Genomic DNA, 27,383 nt, shown 5'->3' with positions numbered 1-27,383 from the left:
AAACACACAGTACAAAAAAGAACAAATTAATATACATACATAAATCTACAGTACAAGAAAATATTAAACTATACAATGTTTTTGTCAAAGAGTAAACAGTATATATTGAAATGAGGTCTATTCCAGTTTTGAAGCGCCTGTATTCCAACAGTTGCAGTGACTCTAAGGAACCAGTGTGTTACAGGTCAAGATGCCATATTGTAAAAAGCACTCGTTTCGATCTAGATGGTCTGAGGTATATCGAAAACAAAGATTCGGAAAAAGCAGCACCTTATCCCACACTGGCAAACATATGTTTTAAAAACCCATTCTGTGTCTCGTATTAAAAGTGTTAACATGTAAGTATTTCATTTTTTGCCTTAAATCAAGCCTGAACTTTTGAATCCAAGCCTGTGTGGAAAACAACAAACTCACTGCCTGTTATCAGGCATCGCAAACTAAAACCCACAATGACAAGAACAACAGGAATGTTTCGAGAACTGCAAATCTGAGGAAAAATAACAACGAAACTCAACACCAAGACTAATAGAGAAGTAAATGCCGCCTTAACACAACCTCTAAGGTCGCTTTAATATGCACGATTCCTGATTTCCTAATAATAATTATAGACAAAAATCAGCCAGTTAGTTTATAATTCCTTTAAGTATCTGAGCTTTTTTGACAATAAGCGTAGGCACCTAAAAGCTCAAGAACAAAAAAGCAAGCACAAATTAAAACCAGACAATCAGAACCCAATGTAAAGCCATTCACATATGGAGAGGCAGTTTCTTCAGGCAGCTGAAATACTTACATGATACAAGCAGAGACCAAAACTACCAATCACTAACTGCAAATGTGAAAGATCAGGCCTTGCGCTGTAGAGGTACGTCTGTATAGGAGCGCTGAGACCGGTCGACCACTATCATGGAGGGCTCTGGTGTGATGTTTGTCGCTATAGTGTTGTTCTACTGTCTTCAGGCATTTGAGGCACAGTGTGTGCAGAAGAAATTGTAATGAAAAGCACATGTTGCTCTTCACCTGAAGTTTCAGCTTGACATTCATTTTGTATATTGTACTTAAGTCTGGATACAAAGAATACAAAAACTTAAAAGGACAGAGGAAAAGAAATGAAGCGACAACAGGTTAAAAATGACTCGTTACGAGCGACCAATTTCTTTTGGTCAATTTTTCAAAAAATATGTACTTTTTTTCGTATTTTAACAGCTAGGCCGCAGAATCTAGAGAAAGTACCTGAATAGATTGAATCAGTGTCGTTTGTCCCTGAGGGAATCGTAGTTGTGGCTTAATAAGAGGATTTAAGGTTAATAGAGAAATGGTTTAAGGATCGGTTTTCTTCTTTTTTTTTCACAGATGATCAAGAAAACCACTACTCAGAGGCTTGTCTTATCAGAAATCGCAAGATTTGGTGTGTAAGAAATGGTTTATCCACAAAATGCATGAGCAAAAAGCAAAAAATTCTAAACCTCAAGCAGTTCCACACACTCACACACGACCAGCTCACGGCCACGGAGACGTTTCACTCCACACAATAAATTAAAATAGTAATAAACATCATTATCGTTAAGAAAAAGCAGTTGCAGCAAAGCACACCAAGGGCGCGTTTCTTCATCGTAATGAATAAGGATGATTTTAGGACATTGTCCGATAGAGATCCAGTGTTCACAAATAATTTAACCATCTTACTTCTGAACTTATTTCATGTACATTTAGCAAGCAAAAATAACAAGCAATACCGCAAAACGTGGCTTTTTCACAGGGAAAATTCATTTACATCGTCGACTGATGTCGCAATGACTATTTTATAATCATTGAAAATGCTGTTATTAAAACAAAATGTTACAAAAAAAAATGAAATCACGGAATGGGCACGAGACTATATAGACATCCACCTTAAAAAGTTTGCGCTTCCTCTCAATATATATTTATGTTTGTACAGTATTGTGGAAAAAACAGCTGTCTGCACCAGTGCAGCGTTAGATGCCTTACAATAACTTAATTTATACTTTGTTTAGCTCACTTCAAGACTAACTATCATTCCAGTATGTGGACGATAAAAGAAACGAGTGAGCAAATGAAAACCAACTATACAAATGCGGTACACAGGAGTCTAAATATACTACACTGAAATGTTTGTTCCCTGAATCAAATGAGGACGAGATAAACATCTCGTTCCAGAAGATAAGTATATAACTATACAGAACATTATATACAATGCACGCTGACTGTTGAGTGTATATATATTTAAGAACACATTAATATAATAACCTATAGCTTTTCCTAAAGTACATATGCGATACATAAAAAGTTAGTTTGTGTGTTAAGAGTAATTATTTATTCTTTTTCCCCCTACATTCAGTTTAGCTGATAATGAGAACGATGATGAAATTACGCTCGACAAATGCGTAAACTATGGCTTATGCTTAACAAACTATCTCTAAAAAAGACAAAGCCCTCCTTTTCACTTTAAAATCTGGTTTTGAGTCACAACTTAATTTAAGGTAATAGACTGAAATCTGCAATTAGAAACATGGTACTTGGTCTTTAATATTACTGCATCACTTCTACTGCATCTACTACTGAGGCAATGTCTTTCCTTAAGCGGCTTTCACACTGTCTTCGATAAAAACTCTGGAGGTCGCAAAGTTGCTGTACTGTTGGTTGCCAGAAGACGTTCCTACTCAACCACAGTGTCCAAATGAATCGGGTGACAAATCACAGTCTAGGCTCCCATTGGTTGTCACCTCATTACTACACATTTGCATAAAACTGACTAGCTTAACTTTGCCACATCATCAACACTCACGTCGCCTCAAATCGCCAACTCTCATTGGAATCGAGTCACTTGCAAAGTGCTGTCAGTGTGAACGCCGCTTAACTTTGTCAAGCACACAGGTGAACGATGAATTAAATAATGGTTCATTTGTTCCCGGGACAAACAAAAACAAACATGAAAAGGAAAGTAATGAAACCTCCACAACATATAACGGGCAGTGAAATTATAGAAGTAGAGACATGAGGGATGGGGAGGCAGTGAACACGGCTCTATCTACACGTGGAGGCTGTCAAGATTTACATGGATTTATTATCTGAGGTATTCTGTGTTGTAAGGTTTTTTTTTCTTTCTTTAACTTGAAACATCACACATTGTACAGACGTCAGAAACAAAATAAATAGTCTTTGTGGCCTCGTAGGTCTCGAGGGACCGAATGAAAAGTCTAAGGTTAGAGAGTCCATTTTTTTTGTTTCCCCAGGTAATTCGTACTTTACAATCCTCGCCGTTTATAAAGCACTGAACTAAGGTTATTTGGCTGAATCTTTTGAAATGCAAAAGGCGGTCTGATAAGGACATCGCGGCTTTCTTGGGCCTGCGACAGCAAACTCACTTTTCTCAAGTCAAGGGGACTTAAATCACGAGTATTGCCTTGCTAGACTCATTTGCCCACTTATAGTTTAATACTGCAAAATAAAAATCACCAAAACCATTTTTTAACCCAGTTTACCGGATACTAGGATTCTGGAATATGAGCAGTAAAAAAATGGAACCTAAAGGCAAGCGTTTTTAATCGAAGTAATCACAATATCAATAGTATTAAGAAATATAGAAAAGGTATCAATCTTTAGCCGAGCCTAATCATTCCACTCTCATGCATTAACCTGAGGGGGTACAGGAGAAGGGATCCGATCATCATACTACACTGAACGCCAAACCTATACAACGTTAAGACTCTTCTCTGAGAATTCTTACGAAACTTTAGAAAGTACTTGGAATTATGAACACAGCCAAACAGTTAGCAAAAGGCATGTTTGCTCCATAAAGCTTCGACTCCATACAAGGAAAAACCCACAAAAAAGGTGTAAGCACAGCATTCCATCAAGAGATAAGATGCACAACTTTGACATATGCGAATGCATTTGGCTTGATTTTCAAGGACACAAACTCATATGGTATGGCGTGACTATACTAGATTCTTGAGGAAACACACATAACGACGCGTTTCCAACTTTTGAGGTGATCGGTCAACCTGATTCTTCCCAAGCACTGGTCTTAGAAGCAGTCGATATGCATAACTTGGGACCTTTGGGTCCAAAAATATCATTACCCTTTATCAAAACAAGTTTTATTAGATACACATATGTGCATGCGGAATGTATAACTGCTTTCCGACAGAACGGGACCATGACCTTGGGAATTATGAGCCAGTGTGTGCATCTAAAATGCTACATACAGTACAGCACGTAAGCCGATCAAACCGCCAACATGTTTATAAAAACATGATCGACAAAAGCCTGTAGGGACAGTCAGTCCCTCAAGATAAAAGTCATTTTTGCTTTACTACCAAAGGGCTCCTATCTCAAAACCATCTGTAAATTGAGGTAGCAAAACTAATAATCCTAATCCCGCAGAGTTTTAATTGACTGCAGGGTTGAAACAGTCATGGACGAAGTTAATGGTCAAGAGCAGATTCATGCATGAAATTCCATGCAATGCCAACAAAGTAGAAGGACAAATTGCACACAGAAGGAAACATCATAACTACCAATGCATCTAAAATTCTCTCCATTTGTGTTTTGGAAAATTAGAAATAAAAACGAAACAAAAAAAAGAGGTCTAAATTTCAATGGTAGAAATCGCATGTAAAAAATACTGAAAATGCGCAATGTTGGTATAAAATAACAGAAAAGAATGTGGGTTTTGCTTAAATGAAAGACTGATTAGAATAGGCACACCTTTACTTGAATGATCTTGCAAGATTGTCATGGAAACAATGGCAGCCCTTTCACGGCCAAAAGTCCTCAAGTTCTTTAGAAGAACGTTGACCATTTGATGAAACTCATTTTCGCCTTTCTGCTTTCATTTGTGTATTCACTGCCCTGTTTGACCTCTCACTGAGCTAGCAGAATGACTAAGTCATCATTGCCATCCATATTAATATCTTATTCCAGAGACAGGAGAGGCAGCGGTCTGTTGTTCACTTTTCATGGCTCTGTTCCATATAATTCACAGTTTCACTGAAGTCTTTGCAGGAACATCTCATTGTAATGATGAAGTGTGTAATTTTATTGACGTTTAAGATCTTTATTGTCCTTGTTTTATGTAGACTGGAAAATAACTTGTTGGTTGATTCCACTGAAAAGGGTACACACTGGCTCATTTAAAAACACTGATCAGTGGTGCATTTTCCGAAAGCATGGTTAGCCCGCTATGGTCTCATGTTTTGTCGTTGCCAACATATTTCAACAATTTGGTGTTCCGTCAGAATTATAGTTTAAATGAACATTTATAAACAGCATCGCAAGCATGGTTGGAAATATAGCTCTCGATCTGTCGTTAGATGCATTGACTTTTGTTAGTAACACATACTGACGTAAATAAATTTTGCTCATGGGCGCAAAAACAAGCTAACATGCAGTACTAGATATATTATCAATTCAATTAAAATATTAACCTTTTTCTCGAACACAGAAGTCTTGTTTGCTTCGTAATGGAAAAATAATTTTATATTTAGTTATATTTAAAAAGTTTCAATTAAATTAACCTCTAAAAAGTCGATCTTTTTACCCCTATTTGATCACAGATTTCTTTGGAGACCGGAACAGGAGGGCATCCAAACGTAATTTAAAATCCATCATGGCGGCGCTCATCGGTTACTCAGGAAAAATGTGGATGTATTCATTTAAATTTATACATTGTAGTGTGTCCTCAGTAATTGCCATTTTTGAAGAGTGTACATGTGCATAAATGTGTAAAGGAACTCCGGAGTATGATTTAAGATGGAAGAATTAAAAACCCAAAATGAAATGGACCATAAACTGCGAAGTAGTTATCGGGTGCAATGATCATTACAGCAACATCTCGGCGATCTCAAATCAATAAGTAGGGGTTATTACCCTACCACCTGCACGTGAGGTCATTACTGACAGTCCTATATTGTTGAACCAACGTGGTTCAAATGATGGAGATGCGACTATCTTCGGGAAACAGTCATGACTAGCTAGTTAGTTTCTACAGTGATGCATCATACTATGGTGCAACAGCACCAAGCAGCAACTTACATCAGTGTATGGGAAGCACACCTCGATATGTTTGAGCATCCTGACAACCATGAAAGCAGCTAAAGTTGCAAGTCCTGTCATTACCATCTAAGTTCAAAGGAATTTTGACCATAGTTGGCTAAAGATGCTTTTGGGAAATGCACTCCATCCCAGCATAGCAGCATTGGCTTAACCAATAGAGTGTTTTGGGGGTGTGGTTATCCGTTTTTGTGAAAAGTGTGTTTATCCCATAGGCGTAATGGTTTTTTTTACTGTACAAACTGTATATTCTATGGCCCTGCACCAACCCTACACCTAACCCTTACCCTCACAGGAAACTTTGTGCATTTTTACTTTCTCAAAAAGACTAATTCTGTATGATTTAAAAGCATTTTTGTCCCCATTGTTTTGTCCCCATTGAGTTGTGTCCTGATATGTCTCACACACACACACACACACAAACATGTATATATTTATTTATATTTAATTGCATTAAAGCAATATACACGACATTGATTCAATTTAATTGAAGAAAAATAACAGATTGTAAGTTGCCTTGGTTAACAATTTTCGATTGCCGTTACCAATTACCTGTAGGTATCATTGGCTCATCATTTTTATTAATTAGTAAACAACAATTAGTCATGTAATTATGATTGAATGCAATTATCAAACTATTGGTGACAACTGAACACTGCAAAACTGACACTCCGGATGACACCAAAATTTCAAGGAAATGCATAAAGTTTCATGGTGAACGCAAATATCTGAGTTTATCTATTCTGAGCAAAACTATCCATGCACGTCCATCAGTTTTCTCTGAGACATGTTTCTCTAGACGTTTACATTCAAAACATGTCGTTTACCATGTCGTGTGCTGCAAGTTGTACCATGACAACAGCTATTTTTAGCTATACGGCTGGAAATCTACACCTAATAAAACATTCGACTTAGTATCATGCCATCAAATGAAAATGATGGCTCCTAAAACTACATAATATTTTCACAAACATAGAAAACAGTTATGGTGCAAGTAATTTGAGTGCACAGATTGACAGTACGATGGATATCTATCATTTAATTGGACTACCATGTTTGCCGATTTGTTTCTCCCAATTTTGCAGATGTATTCTGTTGAAGAAAGGTGTGCCTATTCATTTTTATCGCACAAAAAACAATGAGGAAAAAAGTTGAGAGAACTTGAAAGAACTGCAACATGACAAGATAATTTGGGCTTGTGGTTTGAAAATAAATAAATAAATATATAACAAAAATCTTTCTCACATCATAACCTAGTTAGGCTACACTTTAGTAGTTATCAAACCAATAGCCTAAAACTATATAACCATCCACATGATGTAGACCTGATGGTGTTTTGTGTGCATGTGAGTCACTGTGTATGGAGTGTGTTAATTGTGGCGTACAAATGTGTGCCCTATTGATTTGAACTTTTGTGTGCTAAGGTCAATAATGTTGCATTCAAAAAGAGACCCGTGGTTCAGTTAAGCAAAGCACACTGGAGGAAAACAAAAAATGCGACTAGCATTATTTATAAACTGCTTCCTTGAAAAGTAATAGTTGCGTCTTTTTGGAAATGTGTGTAAAAGTCAAGTACAGGTCCTGATTTCTACAACTAAATGTAGAATCAGCTGCTCTGGAGATATCTCACCTGAGGTAATGCTGTTATGTGGATATGCAGTGGAGGTCAAAAAATTAAAGAAAACAGGCTATCTGAGCGTCTTTTCAGAGAAGAAATCAGTCTGAGCCACTTGAGACAAAACAAATGGCACTTCATATGGTACAGAAACTGAGGTTGTAGCTGACAGTGTAATTTTTCATCATTTCTTAGTGTAGCGTTTCAATTTCAAACAGAAAAAAAGATGAACTAAAATAAATATTATATATATTATTTGTATATGTGTAGATTTTTTCTACCATATAAAGGTATCTCTTGAATTTTTTTGGAATGCAGTTTAAAAACAAGTTTACAGAAAGCACAAAAACAACAGAGGGTTAACATTTCCACCTGTCCCATATTCTCCTCTTTAAATCTCCATTTGTGTTTTTCACGAAAACATCCATGACGGTTAAATCGCATTTAAGAGTACAGGAATTAGGTATTGTGGCTTACCTACAGTACAGTAACCTTTAATATTTGCCTTGACGATCAACTAAACTTAAAGGATGGGGCCTGTTATTGGCAAGATGCGAATCTAAAGCGAAATTTTTGATTGTATTCAAAAAGTTCGATTTTCTGTACCTGAATGAAAAGGGCGTAAATATTGGTCAGTCAGACACATGAAATGCCTCGCTTGCAATCCCTCTCATAGAAGACAAAAAAGAGGGTGAAATAGGAAAATAAAAATAATTTCCCAGAGTTTCAACTGCTCCTTTTCCACGTGCCCCTGAATGGTATTTAAGGATGTGGCACAAAAAGGTGCGTTTATTCCCGAGGATGAGGTATATTGTGCAAAGACTGTAGTTAATAGAACATGTCTATGCACGTCTTGTACAGGTAGTTATTTCTTCATTGTTATCCGACTGACAAATATTGCGAACCTTTCAGCTGAACCTATCCTGAGATACGAAAGTACTAAAGGCTACAGGTGTACGTTTCAGAGAAACGCAAAAAACGAACAAATAAAAACTATTGAAACATGAGCAGCAAGAGAAACACTTAAACAGTCTGTTCAAACAACTAGTTTAAGATATTATTCGTAAATGGTTTTACATTCATTTGAGTAAAGACAGTATCATTTCTTCAAGAGGAGGATGTTTTTGGACAGGGGGAGCCGTTAACCATTTAATACATTAATCATTCAAATTAAATTAAATATGTTGAAATGGCATGCACCATAGTGAATCAGACAGCTGATGATAAATACAGGTTGCAGAATGTACAGTAGTGACATTAAAGTTCATAACTTTCTAGATTATCAATAAAGAAGTGATCGTTTGAAACTGTTTTTTTATTAAGTGCTGCAAAACATCTTCCAGTCGAAGCCATCAGTGCAATAATTTATAAGTGCCAATTATAGGGGAAAATATTATATTATAATAGAATCTGTTTGCACTACTAGTACTAACAATCTACTAATTTGCTACTAGGTGCACTTAAAAATAATATTTTTGTCTTGTTATCCAGCAAAAATTTAAATTATTGGCGAATCCAACTAAATTTATACTTAAAACAAGAAAAATAAATTTTCCAAATAAGAAGAAATAAGGGTAAGAAAAATTTAATTCAAGGGTTTCAAATATTCTTAGAAACCAAGAAATCTTTAGGTATGTTTACTGTAAAACAAGACAAAATACTGTTTAAGATAATATTTAAATGGCAAGTGTCAAGGACAACTGAGTAATATTTTATGTCACGTTGATCAATAAATAAATCTAACTGATTGATTGTTTGATTAATTGATTGATTAAAGACCTACCTAATTTCAAATTAGACACTTCAAACGCTCAGCATTGGTAAAGTGTTGGTGCATTTAATGCCAGATGACCTAAAGAGCTTATAATAATGAATATTAATCCATTTCTTTATAAATCAAATTGTCCTTCAACTTGTTTCATGTAGAAGTATAGTAGCATGTGATCAAAATGTAGAAACTGAACCAAATATGTCAAATCAATGGTTTACTATTGTATGTTGCATTGATTAAAAATAATCACAACCTAAACTCATTTCAGTAGTGTCTCCAGACATGGGTATAATTGAAATGCAACTTCATTAAATAAAGCTAACAACACTGAAATAATTTTTGCTTAGTGAGATAATAATTAAAATGACAACCATACTTACAAGTATAGCATTTTAGGAAATATATACAATTCATACAATCCTAATATAATGTGGGAAATTCTTTAGGTGTAGAACAAAATTAAAACGTTGAGTCCAGGACAGTGTTCCCGGTTGTCCACTTTGATGACTAAGTGTCAGATTATAAATAGTTAATCAGCCTCCACTGAACTGGTGCATGCCATTTACTTAAATGATTCAAATTAAATAATGAAATAAATAAAAGGTACATTTCAAAGAGTCAGTTTCATCATCAGAAACCCTGAAGTTTGAAGTATAATTGTTTTTCACAGACTGGGTGAGCACCAGGCAGTCATATTTACCAGAATGCCCTTCAAAACAACATCAAAGTGGAGCATGCCATTCCAAAAGCCTTCTCTTTGAAATCTTCACAGATCTATGCGCTTTCTCGGTTTTATATACATCAGACAACACAGTTTATATTTGAAAAAGGGGCAATGTGACAATAAACAGTGAGGCAACACTAGACAAATCTGAAAATTCAACCCGTCGACCACTGTATATTGAAGAGGTAATTTTTTCAAAACAAAAGGAGCATGTTTGGGTCTAAGCTGCAGGATGCCGGGGGGGGGGGGTGTTGAAATGCTCCCCCTTTGATCTTGCCAGTCTTCTTTATGCTATCTGCTACTGCAAAAGCTACTTTAAATCACTCCCAAAAGCTTTTACTTTTAAACAAAGTGCTATTTTCAGAGAGATCTCAGAAAAGTTCCAACTGGCCAGGTGTTTCGAATGATAACATCCTACCAATATCTGCAATCCATGGCTCAGCTCGACCCAACCTACGCCCAATATAAAGCCCTGTCCCTGATCCAATTCATTGACTGAGAATTGTGTCACAGGTTCCAGTTCAAGTAGGTAAGGTGTTTCTCTAAAAACATGATCCCTATATTTGTCTCAGTTGCCCTGAGTTTTACATGAGGAAATTAAACTTTTCAGAGACAAGAATTGGCTCTCTGTAAGAATGCTAATTTATAATATGACAGGGTTATATGGTCATAACCCTACCTACATTTTCTCCCACCTATGTTCCCCAAAACCAACCCTCTGTGAAAAATGCTCTTCTTTTTATAAATATACAATGTCAGCAACTGACTTTAAGCAGCGATGAGGGAGCAGCCAGAATCATCCAGAATTTGACTGTGTGCACGCTCCCTCGATTAAATTTAGTAGAAAGATGTGAATCGGAAACACGTTCCTGTACTGTGTGGCTTAAGTCGGCATTGTCCCTTCATGGGCATCGAAATCCTTTTAAGAGAGAGGCTCTCACTAAGAGTACTGTAAAATGAGCATTATGTGGTATGCCAGACAGAACAGTAAGTGCGTAATGCAAGCAGTGTCGAGGTAATCAGGTCTAAATGCCAGATTTAGGCTCTGGCGAGCGCCAGACTGAAAGTGTAGTGCAAAAGAAAGCGCTAGAGTTAAAGAAAAGTTTTGATACAGTAAAGTAAAAAAAAAAAATTTCAACATCACAAACATGCATCCCTGAATGACTAATCTTAAGCTTCATTTTTTAAAAATGGACATGTCTAATTCTTAGTCTTTTTCAATGGTGTGAATATAAAAGGAGGAAACTACAAAGAGTTGAAAGCAATTATTTTACCTGTTAATAGAAAAACGGGCCTAGGATCGATCCCTGGTGTTCCAACTCCACTTGAAATAAATTAGTTTTAAAGATCATGACTTATTTCATAAACCTATCAATCAGAGGAGATAAATTCATTTTTGAAGGGTCAATTTCCAACCTTGCACATAACCCTTGAAACCCCACTTCTCGTTTCTCAAAATGGCATGCCGTCCAAAACGCATGAGCACTAATGGCGCAGCGCGCAAAGTTCAGATGAAGGGGGCAAACAAAGAGTTAATCTGTTCACTTTTTTTTATAAAATGTCTCTCTGTCTATACTCTCTTATGGCTTTAGTACGCATTTGTTGCTTTATGTTGTAAAAAACTTCAGCAAATGCTTGCAGTGTCAATGCGACCAGTGATAACTGCCAATTTGTTTCCTATCCCCAGTTATCAGGCTTAAATCCTCCCATGAATCCCTGCAGTTGTGCTCACCCAGATACTGCAAGTATAAATTGGCACAATTAAAGCCCCATTCTCAATTCCAAATCATTTTAGTTTTTTTTTTGTGTGTGTCTGTCAGAATCTAAAACGTTTTCCATTTTATGAGGTGTTCTGTGTAATCTACTCGGCTTTGTCTCCTGTCCCCTGCAAGACATCCACTTGCGTTGCGATGGGTGTGGTGGTGGGCGTCGACATGGATTCAGTTTCAGCAGTTATCCCAGAGTCTTGCCCCTCTGCCCTCATCATCAGTTTAAGCTTTTTCTTTGGTGGGTTCTTCAGGGTGCCCATCCTCTCTTTCACCTTGTACTCCAAGGTACTGTGGGGAATACCGTAGATGTTCTGCGCCTTCGAAACGCTCATCTTCCCACCCATCACCACAGCAATGGCTTCTTCTAGAATCTCAGTGTTGTACTGCCGATACCGCCCCCTTTTCTTTCGGGGTTGCTTGGAGCCAGTCGGGTCTGCCTCTGGATCTGATGTCGGGTACTGAGGTCCCAAAGTTGGCTGTTCAAGGTCTGCACCCCAGTACTCGCCTACGGCTCCCCCATCGAGAAGGCCTCCCAAAGCAGCTCTGCGACTCTGTTTTGGTAGGATGGCCCTAAGCTTCCTACTGAGCGCGTTTTCTGAGTGCACATTGCCCAAAGCTATAGGGCTGTAACCGTAGAGATCCGATGCATTCCCATGGGAGTCCCAAGACAGATCCATTCCTCTGACTTGCGGGATCTTCAAGTCCACTGGAGGGGAATGCCCAGGTTCTTTCTTTACCATGATGGAACCGGTGTCATGGGACTTTGTACCCTTGGTAAACACGCCTTGGTTCTCCTGGAAAAGAGGCAGGTCATTTAGGTCGCTGCTAACTTGTTTGAGCTTCAGGAGGCTGTCTAGATGGGATTTCCCCCATATCCCATCGCGGGAAAGAAGGGAAGGGGCTTGACTATTGAGGAGACCCGTGGACTCAAGGCTAGCCAAAGAAAGAGGTTGGCCAAGGAGGCGATGTTTCTGGTTCAGGAGTTCCTCTTTTATGAGGAGCGAGCGGGCCAAGGGTGGCTTGAGGGGCCCAGAACCAATACAGTTCTCCCTTATTACATCATGCAAGCTTCTCGGTGGCAAGCCATCCTCATCATCAACATCTCGATAGTTGTGATCAGCTCTCTGGGAACGCCTAATTTATGGAAAGATAAAATGTTTAGATGTGGTTTGCAATTGGAAGGAAATCTTGCACTTCAGTCTTGTAAAAGAAAGGGACAATTACTTTGTCTGCTAGAAAGTGAATAGGGCACTTTCCATGAAAAAGTTATGCTTTGGTGAAACAAATACCATGTTTTTATGTGTGTGAGAGAACTAGTAGATCACTGGATCTAATAGATCTCAACTTTATCCAACAATGAATTTTAGAATTTTCACACAAACTGATTAATTGATAAACAACTATAGTAAAAATCATTTACAATGATTAACTTATTTTAATAACCAAATGCTTTTATTCCCTAACAATTTGCGATCAACCCTATTACCATGTGACTACTCCTAATTACAGAATGGTGACACGTAAAGGCCTTTTCACACTGAGCGCAAGAAAGTAAAATGAATATTGGACTTGATGACGGACTGAAATAAAACAACAGATACCAATGGATGCTTCCAAATAGACCTTGAACATTCATGCACCAAAAATGCAAATCCTTTTTTTTTTTTACCAGTCCAACAAATTTATTTCAGTTTTGCAACACGAAAACACGGGCCGTACAATAACATTTGAGCATTACAACACATGACCAAAGCAACCACTGTTACCCAAAAGGTCTATGCGGTGGTGCTAAAATCTCGGAAGATTGTATTGCGCACGAGCATAAAAACACAGAAGTAGAGGACTTTCAGAGTGAGAGCGAGTTAAAGGGGTCATATTCCTTTCTCTTTGGAGTGTTACAAGATCTTGGTGCATAAAGCTCTAGGTGCAACTGTAAAGTTGCAAAGACTAAAGTCTCAAATCCAAACAGATATTCTTTATAAACGTTAAGAGTCAACAAAGTCTTCCTAAAAGGCTCATTCTAACGATCTAATGATGGAAGATTTGCATAATGCCGCCCAAATATTCAGGCAAAGAAAGAAGACAATTCAAACGCAATTTTGAGCAGTGTAGAGTAATGCTTGTTGTTTGTCATTTCTCCGATCATAAATGCAGACATGGATCCATGTTTAGAACAATGAGCTTTGTAAAAATCCACACGTTTTAGAAATGCGGAGCATAGAGGAGAAACAATAATGTAAGGTATGTGGATAATAATGTGGTTTTTTTTAAACATAAACTGCATAAACCCATTTCATTACACCAGATGCACAAAATAATGTTCTTTTTAACAACGTAACATGACCCCTTTAACCTTCTAGGTCTTCTGTATTAAAAAAAAAAACTTGAGTGAACCATTTTTCTACACACAAAATATCAAAGCAAATAGACATGATTATGATGATATATAATTTCTTTATGTTTTTGTATGCAGCTCATGGTATTTTTATAACAATAAATTGTTAATGACAAATTTTAAGCAGTGTAGCATTATTAAACATACAAAGAGTGCATGTCTGCCTATTAAAGAATCAAAAGTCAACTATTTAAGTTATTTCATGTACTCGATGGTTTAAAATGAGTTTTAAGCAAATACATTACATACATTTTCAAGTGTAGCTTAATGCTAACTGTACCTCAATTTATATTTCAGGCTGTACTCTTGTACACATTATAGATAGTTTGTGTTTCTGGTGTAGAACCAAACTTTACTTATCTTAATTCTTAATCCATATACGAGATACATATCTGAGGAAAAAGCGCATTTCTGGTTGCGCCAACTAGCGTGCAGGTGTGAGTAAGCAGAAGGTGATCAATGGTTTCGCGCTCAATGTAAAAGCACCGTTCATCTGTGATCTGCCTCACTTTTACACATTGCGCTCAGTGTGAAATGGCCTTAAGACGTTGACTGATTTGATCAAGCTCAATCATTCAACCATTAACAAATATATTGCAAAAAAAAATTTAATCAAGTTTTCTTCAATTCATAGGAAATAACCCTTACGAAAATTAACCATGGTTTTACTACAAATAAAACCAAAAAAACATGGTTACTATAGTTAAACCATGGTGACCACAAATTAACCATGGTTTTGCTATATTAACCATAGTTTAACCATGGTATTTGTAGTAAATCTGTGGTTATACAAATTGTAGTCAACACGCCCAAAAAAAACATGACGACCAAATATTCAGTCACAGATTAATTTACCAATTCTAGCCCTTTTCATTTAATCCATTTTGTCTTTTAAATTACTGTACATATATTTTACATATGTTTCATGTTTATTGCTAGAAGATAAAATTACACAAATAAGGTTTTTAAGGGTATTTATACTTTCACAAATGTTTCAAATTTGAACAGGGTTACAGACACTGCAAAGCCAATATAAAATGAACAGAAAATAAAACCTCTCATGCAACATTTAATTTTACCCACTTTAGGCTTAGTGTTAACATTTTACAAGGTTAAACACCTACCATTTGTTTTGTTTTTAAAGTTTTGTACCATATTTGTATAAAGTTTAATAGTCGGTCATTCACAGTACCATTTTGTATCTTTCAGAGAGAAAAAAAAGTATAAATAAAATATATGTACCTCTACTGAGGAGATGATTGTATGTACCTCAGTTCACTTATCCTAAAGTGTCTTATTACGGAAAAGAAGGACACTGACTATCTAGGCTGGAAATTGGAGGTCCCACAAGGGGTTGTCCTTAAACTCTCTAAACTCTCTCTGAAACTGTTTTCTGATAACATTTCATGTAGATTACTCTGGCTCGTCTGTTCCTTCAAAAATCAGCTAAATTATTAAATTTGGTTCATGGCCATGCTTCCAATAATGCCTATTATTGTAAAAACTGCATGTACACATCATTCTGTACCATATTTATACAAAGTTCAATACATCGTTTTTTTAAAAATTTTTTTTACTTTCTTTATACTTATATATATATATATATATATATATATATATATATATATATATATATATCCAACTAACAATTATTTTACCCTAAAAGAGTTAGTATCATTTTAAGGACACCAGTTACCTTTGCATTATATAGTTTAGGTTAAAATCCTTCGCAGTAAATGTAAAATTCTTCAAAATTGTTTCTAAAATTGTTTCTCCAGGGCCCATTTTGTGAGCTACAGTCAACAAAAGTGAAACACAAAATAAGCATCTAGTGACCGGACTAAAGACTCATTTAGCGATTCACAGTTACAGGCACGTGTACTGCACCTGTGCAGGTTACAATGCTCCAAGGACTTTGCGAACACAAACTATGTGTTTGAGCACAATCAGACCTAAATGCAAAGCTGGAATATTTTAAGACTTGAGTAAAAAAAAAAAAAAATCTTACCCCTTAACTGTGGGCATGATTGAAAAACCATGAGAGCTTTTCATTGAGACACTACCATGACTGTGGTTCTTCTTAGTTGAGAGGTCAAGGACTCCATCTGTAAATAAAAACATCATATTCTAACACCAAACTAAGGGAAATCGAAATTGATCCAGCTTTCTTTTCTTGATATTTTAGAACTACTGAACACTTGGCAGTTCTTTACATTCTCTTTACAAGGTTCTGGTTTGTGTGCTTATATAATCAATACGACCAATAATCACGATGATGATTATTACTAAATAAAAATATTAAACAAAATAAGAAATATTGCATTAAAAATGTAAACATATAGTATTTAAAAAACAGGTCGGATAATTCAAAAATGATAATAATACATTACACAGTGTCCTTTAGAGTTATATATATATATATTTTTATTTTACACGAAACAGGGTGGCGTGAGCATTATGGAGCACTATAAACTTGCTATTTATGTTTCATTCATGCTCCTATTCATACTTTTAATAGCTCAGTTTTGGGCAAATCAAAGGTCCAATCTTTTGATTCTTTTCAGCATCTTTTGAAACACTTATTCAACAATTAATTTGCTTCCCTTGAAAATGTACATGCTTTTTTTAAGAACAAAAAATATTTGAAGGTAAATTGCTGTTTATTATTATTTATTGATATTTCTGTGAACACAGACATTTTTTTGTTGTTGATATTTTTCATGTTAATAATGTTAGTAGAAAACATTATTTGATAATTTCTAACTGAAACTAGGTAAAATAGGTAAAAGAAAATTATAATCTGAATGCACTGTAAATCACTTTAGATTAAAGCGACTGCCAAATGCATAAATGTAAATGTAGGTAAAATATATTTCAGTTTTTCATTTGCCTATATGATAATTTGTTTTTAACAATATAGTTTTCCAGAAAATAAAATTGCTTCTGAAATGTGTTGAGGATGTTTATTTTAGACCCAAATATGGGATTAAAGCGGTATCTGACCTTGTTCTGTGGGTTGGGTCTCTGGTTTCCTGACGGTGAGGTCCAGCGGGGAGTCCTGGTCTGCCATGAGAAGCTTGCTGAGGACGGGGTTCTGTGCGGAGGCAGCGGCGCCGGTGCCAGGGGAGGGGGCGTCCGGCTCCAGCGAGGGCGCTTTCGGCAGGCTTTGGTCCTTGGTGCCGTTGGGCTGGGTCTGGGGTCGGGGTACGTCCTGAGTTGAGCTGGTTTTTGAGGTATATTCGGCCGCAAACTGTCGGATCATCCGCTGCATGATCTCACGAGCCACTAGAGGAATGTGGGGGTCTGTAAATCTGGGGAGGTCTGCTGGGGGAACATAAATATACTATGTGATTTTTGAAGACAGAGGGAAATATAAAAATGATATCCTTCAGTGATATTTACTGCCCACACTTTACACCACTGCTATTTTAGTATAACTGAGATATTATTATCGTTTGATCAATTTGTATTCGTTTTAAATATTCGTAATTAATTTCAGTTTTAGTCATTTATTCGTTTTCCATTTTTTATGCATTTTTATTTCCGTTTTCAAGGCACACTTGAATTGTATTTTAAGTAACAATTTTTCTTTTAGAGGTTTTAGTATTCGTTAACTATATATTATAATCCTGCTTTACATACTTTTGAACAAATCTCATGTATTTTGCAGTATTGTTATTGACCAGGCAGCTGAACATGTTACGATAAGTTCATATTTGATTAAACGCACCTCTTGCCAATTTTTCTCTTATGAATTTTATATCTTATAAACAGCGCATCACTGAACCATTGAAACGTGCCATTGTTATCAAATCAAAGCTACTGTAATTGACAGAAAAGCCTTTGAAAACATTTCCTTCAGGTCAGTAAAGTTCTGCAGACTTCCAAAAAGTAAACGCTGTTTCCTAAATTTGTTTTGAGTACAAAAACATTAATATGCACGGCCAAGAAGAGAAACAGAAGACTAAAAACACTTGAACATCCATAGGCTATGCATATGCTTTGTGCATAATCTGTGTGTTAAAAAATAGATTTAAGGTCTAAGGTCTTTTAGTAATTGTCAAAATGAATTTGTAATTTCGTAACTATTTCAGTTTTATTTTAAGAAGGATGTCAATTTAATTCACCACTTTAATTGCCTTTGTTTATAACAAAAAAAGGAAGAAAGATACAAAAATGCTGATTCTTCTGCTAAAAAAGTATCTTCACTTTATCAATGACTTTGGTTTTGGCTTATGTAGAGTACAATATAATGCAGGTCTTACCCTTTCTATAGAAGACAACATTGAGGAAATCCTCTGCTTGCTTCTCAAGTTTGTTAATGTTGGACTGCTCCTCTTTGAAGCTGTCCGCTTCTGATACAACTTGGCTGTTCAAACCAACCAAATTTTCCTGGAGAGAAGAAAATTAAATAAGAGACTAAAATCTAAATCAGACCTATTTGAAAATTCATGTACAGTACATTTGAGAATCATACTTTATTACAAAGTCCAATATAGTACCAATGCACTTATAATATTATTAGCCTGTACTATTGTGAATACAAAAGCTGTTGAGTGTCAAAGAAAGAATAACAAGGTTTGTTGTATAGAAAATCCCCAAGGCAAATGACTGACAGTGTCGTAGCTCATCTGAAGATGTGTTGTCAAGTCAGAGCTTCACTAAAACTTAAGTTATAAAAATAATTACCTGTCATTTGACTGATAAACACTGAAAGCATTAATGAACATCTATTTTTTTCTTCCAACCCCAATGACCATGATACTACACAGATCTTTAAAGTACTGCGTGGTTGAAAACGTTCAATGACTCAGTGTGATATGTGGAATTGCTAATGCATTGTTTGTGGAAACATATAGATAGGCAAATAAGAGTCAGGTTAATTACCTTCACTTTTTCACGTCTCAAGCAGCAAAAGAGACAATTCTCATTAAACGACCAATCTGACACACCCTCCGGCTCACAATCTACAAGAGAAAATAAATCGTATTAGTGCTAACACTAAATACACTTTGCAACACGTTGGCCAATTATTAACAATAATGCATTTTCAGTAGCATCCCAAATAATATTTTGGGTCACATACTTTTTTTTTTTTATATTAAAGTATTACAAAACAATAGAAATATATAGAAAGAAGCTTTCCTCTTTTTGAGAAAGCTTCAGAAATACATCTTCCGCTAGTTGCTTTCATGCAAATGTCAGAAGCGTGAAACTGGCTCTTTTTGTTACATTTGATTTGAGTTTTGATTTAATTTTACATTCTGATCAAACACCCATTGAAACTGCTTCAAAATTGCGTCAACCGCATGCTAAAATGGTAATATTTAACCACATATTTTTACTAGGACTATCAACTGATTTTAAAATATTAATTAAAATAACCCACATTTTAAAATGTGCTGGAAAAGCCCTTAAAGAAAGACCTAGTCAAATGTATTGGTGACACCGACAGGAGTCATGTGCTTGATCTTCTTGAGCACAAGAAATTAAATTACAAAGGTTTTTTGGTGTTAAGAGACCTTGACTACCATAAGTTGGCCTTGGGGGAAATTTAAAGAGATAAACCTTGACCCCATATATGACCCCTTTAAATGTTTGTCTTTGTTATGATCTTTGACAGACTATATTGCCAACACTGTGTCTGATCATAGCCGCTAGCAAACAATCACATGACAAGGACATTTTGTTTATTTTTAGGAGTTGCTGTCTGTTGACCGATTGACTGCGAAATAACCCAAGAGGAGGCAATCTTCCGTTCTTGACTGCTCCATGTTAAGATGTCTTATATGCATCAATTTGTTATTTTCACAATGAATAAATTAAAATACAGAAAAGGCAATTTTAAAAAAGACAAAATACTGACTATGAAAAGAAATGCGACATGTTACAGTACAAGCAATTAGATGATCGCTTAATTTGAAAGAAAATTAATACCTACAACTAACCTAACTTGAGCAACTTTTAAAGTTCATTAACACTTCCACCTGAAAAGCCATTCAATTTGTTGTTGTGTGAATTTTAGGTTAATGTTTTTGCAAAAAAATAAGTATTTCTCTAACAATAAACAATTACCAACATGTCAAAACTTAGGAAAAACATGACCTTTTTCTCCAACAAAAAAAATGTTCACTGTGTGAAGTTTTAATTTGCCAATCAAAAGATGCACAAAGAGCAAAGCTATGTTTATATTTAGTTTGATTTATGTGATTTTGATAGTTAAAGCTCATGAATGTTTCTTCTGAGTGAGCAGTTAATTGTATATACCTTCAGAAAAAGACAATTTAAACATTTTCTGATTGAACTACTAATGCGCAATTAGATTGATTATATTTTATGAATGAATTTACAAAATGACTTAAGGGCTTAGAACAGAGCCCTGCAGTACTCCAGAACAAAAACAGAAACCTGGTGTTTTTCATCTAAAAAACCTTTCATACTCTAATTAATTTAAAGGTGCAATACAGAAGATTTGTCTATTTAGTGGCTTAGGTATAAAACTATAAACTAAAATCTGGGCTCTGGCTCAGCTTTACAGTACAGATGGGTGTGTACATATAAGTTACAAAACATTTCTTAAGTACAAAAAAACTGCACAAATATAATGACGCGATAGATTTGAAAATATATATTTTCTAAACTATATTTAAGTTTTTAAGTTATATTTAAGTTAACATTTATAATTAATATTAGACTGTTGTAAGGATATGCAACAGAACAATGTAGTTAAAAAGCATGAAAAATAATATCTGCAATAAAAGCCGGCTACTTTTTTCTCTCTAAGGCTACTTTTAAAGCTAGCATTGTACATTCCTTAAACACAATAACATTGTTTTTGTTTTTTATTTTTCATATTTTGACAAAATTACATGTTTAATGGAAATTTTGAAAACTACTATAATTTAAAATATAGTTTTAAATATATGTAGTAAATCATGTTTTTCATGGATTTTCAATATTAAAAATATATGGTCATAAACCAAAACATCTAAACAAGAAATGTAAAAAAATTATATACATCAAATATATTTAGACTATATTTAAAAGTTAACTGCCAAAAAATTATTCTAATCCAAACGTAACCATCAATTTAATCTTCACATCCATCGTATGCAGTGTAACACTGACCTTGAAAGAGGGTAAGATCTTTTACGAGTCCTGGTCCAAACAGCCCCTCCAAAATGCTTTCGAACCCTGTGAAGCAGACAAAGGTATATTCTCATTAGCTCTGAGCAAGGTCTATAAGTACAAATCACACGTCCACCCACGTCCACCCCCACACGTGCACAAACTGCTTTCAATTTTATGAACTAAATCAATGCTTTGCTGATTTAATACTGCCACTCAATTTAATTAACTGTAAATACTGGCTCAACTGCATAGTTGCATGAATACTCCCAAAAGAATCTACTAAAATGGGAAACAAAAAAAAAGTATTATTCTGTGTAAGCATTTTATAGTAGTGATTAAAGGAAATCTTGCAAAGGAATCAAATGCAATTTAGTCATCTTAATGTCAATTTGTCGATTTCTGTAATTCTGGTGCTTTAAAAAGGGAACAAATTAATGACAATCTTTTTGAGAGCTTTACCTTGCTTTAGCTAATGCAAAACACATTGCAATCTCCTAATTAAATAAGAAGAGACAAAAAGGCTAAGTAATCCACATAGATTTATAATAGCAGTCATCACAATAAAAAATAATATATGTAAAAATACAAATTTTGTGCTATCTGTTGTCTAAACCACATACTTAAATTTGAATGGATCATAGTTTTCTCAGGTAGTTTCAGCCAAATCCTTACAGCTTGTTCAATATTGTCCTTAGTTATGCTGTCGCAATGATTAAGAAGAACATGATCACAAGTTTTGATCCTTCAGGAGATGGCTGTCTTTCTGACAGAATCATAAACCGCCAGGCTTGGTTAGTGCGATTCACTATTCATATCAGCTGTTCCCGCTGCAGTTTGCTTATAAAGCATGCATTCCAAATTATTGCTGGCTACAAAGGAGGCTTTGAAAACAAAAATGAGCACTTCAAAATGTTCCAACATTCCAGTTCATTAAATGCACTGCATTACTGCTAAAACTGCAGCGATTTTCAAGCTCTAGTGGATAATTGCATCTGGGTACACAATGACTGAGTACTGTACATAGAATGAAAAAAGATATATGTTAGACAATAAAAAAAAAGAAAGAAAAGGAAATCATACTCTTCTAAAAATCCATAAAACCCTCATTAAACTCATTTGAATTTATAAGTGATACTGAGTTTTGTATTAAATGCTTGTGTCATTGTGAAATTCAGTGCTTGTTCATATTAACATTATATTTTATATTGATTCATTTTAATTTTACAAAAATGTGTAAAATGTTACCAAATTTCTATTTGGTATTTTTATTTAACATATATTTTATTTTTATTGGGCAAACTAATGAACAATGCAAAATGTTTATTGAAGATAAAGAAAGATTGTAAATGTTATATTATGCTAAATCTGCAAAAAGGTTTTTTTTTTTTTTACCTTCAGGATTTCTGACTCAAAGCTAACACACAATGACTACAAACTTCCAAATGTGATTTCATGGGATGTTTAAGATGGGAAATTTTTTTTGGTAATTATACATAAAAATTCATTTAATCATTTTAAATAAACTTTAAAATGTAAATAAACAAATAACAATAATTGAGGCAAAAAAACTTTTAAAATGCCACATAAAATAGACCCTAAAATATAAGCATTTCCAAGTAGAAACTTTGGGTTGCGGGTTATTAATTATTCTGTTAATTATCATCTGTAACATGGCTTCATAAGTCGTGGTGTAATATTCAATACGAAAAGCACTAGTGCAAGAGGCTTGTTGGAGGAGAACTGTGTGGGATATTGCTACAAAAGAGTGTCTTATTCAACACAAACAAAACTAACATTCATTCACTACAAAACTCCAAATCACCAAGACCAAATAAAAAATGCAGTGAATACATACACATTCAACAGAACCAAGAATCATGGTAATAAAAGATCCCATGGTGGGGTGCATGAACGTGCAGAAACAAGACCATAAATTCAACACCAGGGAGGGTCACATCAGCAGCTTGTTTTTAACTTCCTAGTGACCATTAATAGTCTATACATAGTGTAGTGGATGTATGAATAATTTACTTTCACTGGGCAACAAGCACCCATGTATCTAACCAGCAAATAAGATCGATATATCGTACAGAGTCTGAGTAGTGCAGATGGTTGAAGGACACTATTTCCAAGCAAGCTTCCCACACAAGCTAACTGCTCCATATAAAATGTAATTAAATCTAACCTAACAAACTGAATATGTTTAATCTATATTAAGGACAGATTCTTTAGAAGGTTCGGCTACTGTAAAAACATAATCATACTTTTACTTCTAATGCAGAAATTAGCCTAAACACAATTAACTTGGAGTGCTTTGCTTATGTTTCTATTTCCATGAAATACATTAAGTTTTTTTAAATGGTAACACCATGTTATGTTCTTGTCTTGTTCATATATAAGAAAAAAGAAAGAAAATGAGAATGAGAATGCCACAAACTGGATGTGATGTCTCTAAGCAAATAATGATATTTGGCATTAGCATTTTTTTATAGACGGCATGTCAATTTAGAGATTTTCACACATTGGACTTAGTACCGAACCCTGAGGCACACCACTTGACATTAGGCCCCTTTAAAATGAATTTGGATATTAACTGCTTCAGAATTATTATAACAATGTTTTTCGAATATTTTTTGATTAATGCATGTTGCTGTAGTGTTATACACTTTTTTTATGTTGTTTTATTTTAAATCAAATTGGTTGCTAATTTTTACTTTCCTAAAGGCTTAAACTGTTCTCAGTGTCTTTCGGACTTCTTCTGTAACATTTTAAGGAACTAAGCACCACCCAAGAGATCAATATCATTTTACATAAAGACTAGAAAAAAAGAGCTTTCTCCCTCTGGGGAGTAAAATGCCTTCATTAAATCATTAAAATGAGCATATTGGAGATGGTGCATGCTTTCTTCCCCATGGTTTATCTTAACCCTAAATTAAGCCAACACCCTGCCCCCAATCCTTCTTACATGGGAGGCTGAAAGGGGGTTGGGGCTGTTCTGGAGGGGAAATCTGTGTCAAATACAACCATCTTAATATGGTAGAGCCAATCCATTAGACGGATGCTACTAAATTGCCTTGCCAAAGGGAACCTTTGAGAGTTTTCAAGAACAAACCAATGAACAACTTGTCCAATATAATAAATATAATTTACTAAAACACACCTACTTCAATACACACACACACACACGCACACAACACAGTTTCTATAGCAACATTTCTGATGGTAAGAGTAGATCGCCCTTTATCCAGCCCGAAGCAGTTCAAAAGACACTCCAAAAAATGTTACCAACCCTTCACCCACCCTTACCCTCATTCTTCAGTCCATTGTTGTATTTAAAGAGTAGTTTCTCCACATTTCAACTGCATTTATCCAATTTCACACCGAGCATATTCAAATTGTAGAGGGGCGAAAGAAACTGGGTCATTTCTCTTTGTTTGGTTAAGGAGTTAACCCACAAAAAAGACTCTGAGAAAGCAATCCTAATCTGTGAAGAATCTGCCATTGTGACCCTGATGGCTATTCTTTAAATACAGAAGAAGAAAAAAAAACAACAACATTTTTTCTGATAATTCTCTGTCAGGAAGCTGACGGCTGAAATTCAGTGTGGTGGCATGCAGGAGTCATGCTGTGCAGTTCATCAGTCCTGTTGGGGCCAATGATTTATTCAGTGCACCATGTGCCAAAAGCAGAACGTCTAATTAATTATCCAATTATTTAATTATCCAACTGAAGTGCCACTGAAATGATTAGGAATTCAATTGTTAAGCTCAGGCTTGAAATATTTTATTATTCCTTTGAAATAAAAACATTTGAAATTAGATTTTAATGCACCGCCTCCAATATTAGCTCAGCAAGAAATATGGCTAGAATAATACAGAGTTTAATAATGTTAAATATGCCTTTCAATACATTTAACAAAATGCATATCTAAATAATGTAAAGTGAAATGCACGCTGAAAATGCCAAAGACGTCAAAGTAGTACATGCCTGAAGTACTATATAAGTAAACAAATAATAAAACCCTTCCCAAAAAGCTCAAATAACTTGAAGATTTTAGATATTATTCATGTCTTTGATACAAAAACCCTAAAATATTTATTTACTGTTGGGATTTTTTCAAACAAGCTCAAGAAAATGTCGCTAGACCAAATCTGATGTGACCGTAAGGAATTTAAATTAATGCTGTCTCTAATGTAAGTATAAATAACAGAAGTTTAAATAATATTTTAAAATAGATTATAACTATTTCTTTTAAGCAAGTATTGCATGAGCTATAATTGGTTTGGGGCTATAACAAATAATAAAAGATTCATTATTCAATCAAATGTTTTCTAAATGTACACTTAAAATCAATTTTAAAAGTAATTTGACATCCATTATCACATTTTTCCTAACATAATTTAAATTCACAGATCATTATCTTCAACTCTAGATGCAGTGCCACTTTGTCGCAATGTATTCAAATGCTTCTATGTTTTATGCAGTGTCTAAGATGCTCGTATTGTTAGTGGAGTAGAGAAGATGTTGAGGTTACAGAGATTGCCTTTAAGATTTGACTGCTTTTACTGCAGCCGGAAAGATTCACCCTTGAGAAAGTAGAGAGTAGATGAATGCTCTCTAGGAAGCATTTCTTCTCTTGTCTCAGTCCCCTGCAAGGGACGGCTTACACATACTCTACAAACGAATGCTGAATGAATAGAGTGGACGTCGCCTGTGACTGCTGTTGGTGACAATGTGATATCTATAGACTGAAGTTCTCTATTCTGTGAACTTCTACTGAAAGTGCTTAATAGGATTCCTACGCTTCAATTCACACGTTCTGCCAGATTCAATTCACTTCAGTTCCAAATAAACTGTAAACACACATACAAAAGCGTAGCTCAAGTGTCAAGTGCTTTGAACGTTTCTTAAAGAAAAAAATAAGGAAAACAAAATAACTCAATAAACACATAGTAGTAGAAATAAAGTGAAGAAAATGTGTCAACCAATTTAAAACATACAAATATCTTTTTTTTTAATGTTTGGCTTTCTTACAACGAGAAAGTAAAAAATAGGCTTTTTTTTAAGCACAAATAGCATAACTTTTTGGCTTTTAAACGTTGAGAAGTGAAGGGAAGAGATTTTTTTTAAATGCAGAATGTTGCAAGCTGGATTCGAACTTTCGGTGTCCGCATGAGCATCATAGCTTTTCCACATCTCCAAGTAAAAGCCTTTTGACGGTTGCATTTTCTTCATTCAAGGCTTCTAACTACCAATGGCAGAAGTGTAAATAAAAGAGTGGCACATCACCTGTGTGTGATTAGTGGCATAAATAAGCACACGCTATTGCCACTTTGAATGCCTTTATGATTTAATGCCCTCTATCCGTGCATTTCAAACATAGACATCAAACTAATTAATTTGAAGGACTGCAGAAAAAGCTAATTATGAGGTCGCAAGGTGCACATATTTTATTATTAAAGAGAGAACAGAAAAAAGAGAGCTTGTAGCAGCAGACTGGCTTTTCTCAGACGTGTGCTTCCTAACCTCGGGGCGTTAAAAGAAGGTTTGCACGTTGCTTAGTGACACTGGGCGAGATCGCTATACTTCTCTTAATTAGCCTTCTCTCCATCCCTTTGTCTCCTGCCGCCTGTCAGTCATTTCATGGACTATATATATAACATGTTTGGTGTGCAATTGAAAAGTTGCTTTAAAAAAAACTAAGCTCGTCTGGCTTTTGATTTCTAAAGGACACATGTAGAATAAAGGGGGGGGGGGGGGGAGATCCAATCAAGAAAGTGACCCCCATCACCCATTTCATAAAGGTCTTTTTTTGGAGATGAATAACTAATTAAGCTCCTCAAATGATGTGGCGTAGCATCTGATGAAGTTAGGAAGGTATTTATAACATGGTGGTCATACCGATC

General features: G+C 35.3%; 1 protein-coding gene across 2 annotated transcripts in view; it reads right to left on the bottom strand.

The window, feature by feature from the left end:
- Positions 1-253: 253 nt before the first annotated feature.
- lcor (ligand dependent nuclear receptor corepressor) overlaps positions 254-27,383 on the bottom strand; it is a 39,466-nt gene continuing 12,336 nt past the window's right edge. The window contains exons 2-7 of one of the 2 annotated variants that reach the window (XM_026197800.1): positions 21,475-21,540; positions 19,234-19,313; positions 18,612-18,738; positions 17,350-17,667; positions 16,355-16,451; positions 254-13,085 (exon numbers count right to left, since the gene is read on the bottom strand). In XM_026197800.1, coding sequence (XP_026053585.1) covers positions 12,044-13,085; positions 16,355-16,451; positions 17,350-17,667; positions 18,612-18,738; positions 19,234-19,313; positions 21,475-21,540 — 1,730 coding nt within the window. In that variant the 3' untranslated portion in view covers positions 254-12,043. Of the gene's footprint in view, positions 13,086-16,354; positions 16,452-17,349; positions 17,671-18,611; positions 18,739-19,233; positions 19,314-21,474; positions 21,541-27,383 lie in introns of both variants that reach the window. The other variant, XM_026197799.1, reaches the window with a different exon arrangement.

The sequence above is a fragment of the Carassius auratus genome, chromosome 22 (genome assembly GCF_003368295.1).
Source record: "Carassius auratus strain Wakin chromosome 22, ASM336829v1, whole genome shotgun sequence".
NCBI lineage: Eukaryota > Metazoa > Chordata > Actinopteri > Cypriniformes > Cyprinidae > Carassius > Carassius auratus.
Note: the sequence above shows the minus strand (reverse complement) of the source record. Positions and strands in the feature narration are given on the sequence as shown.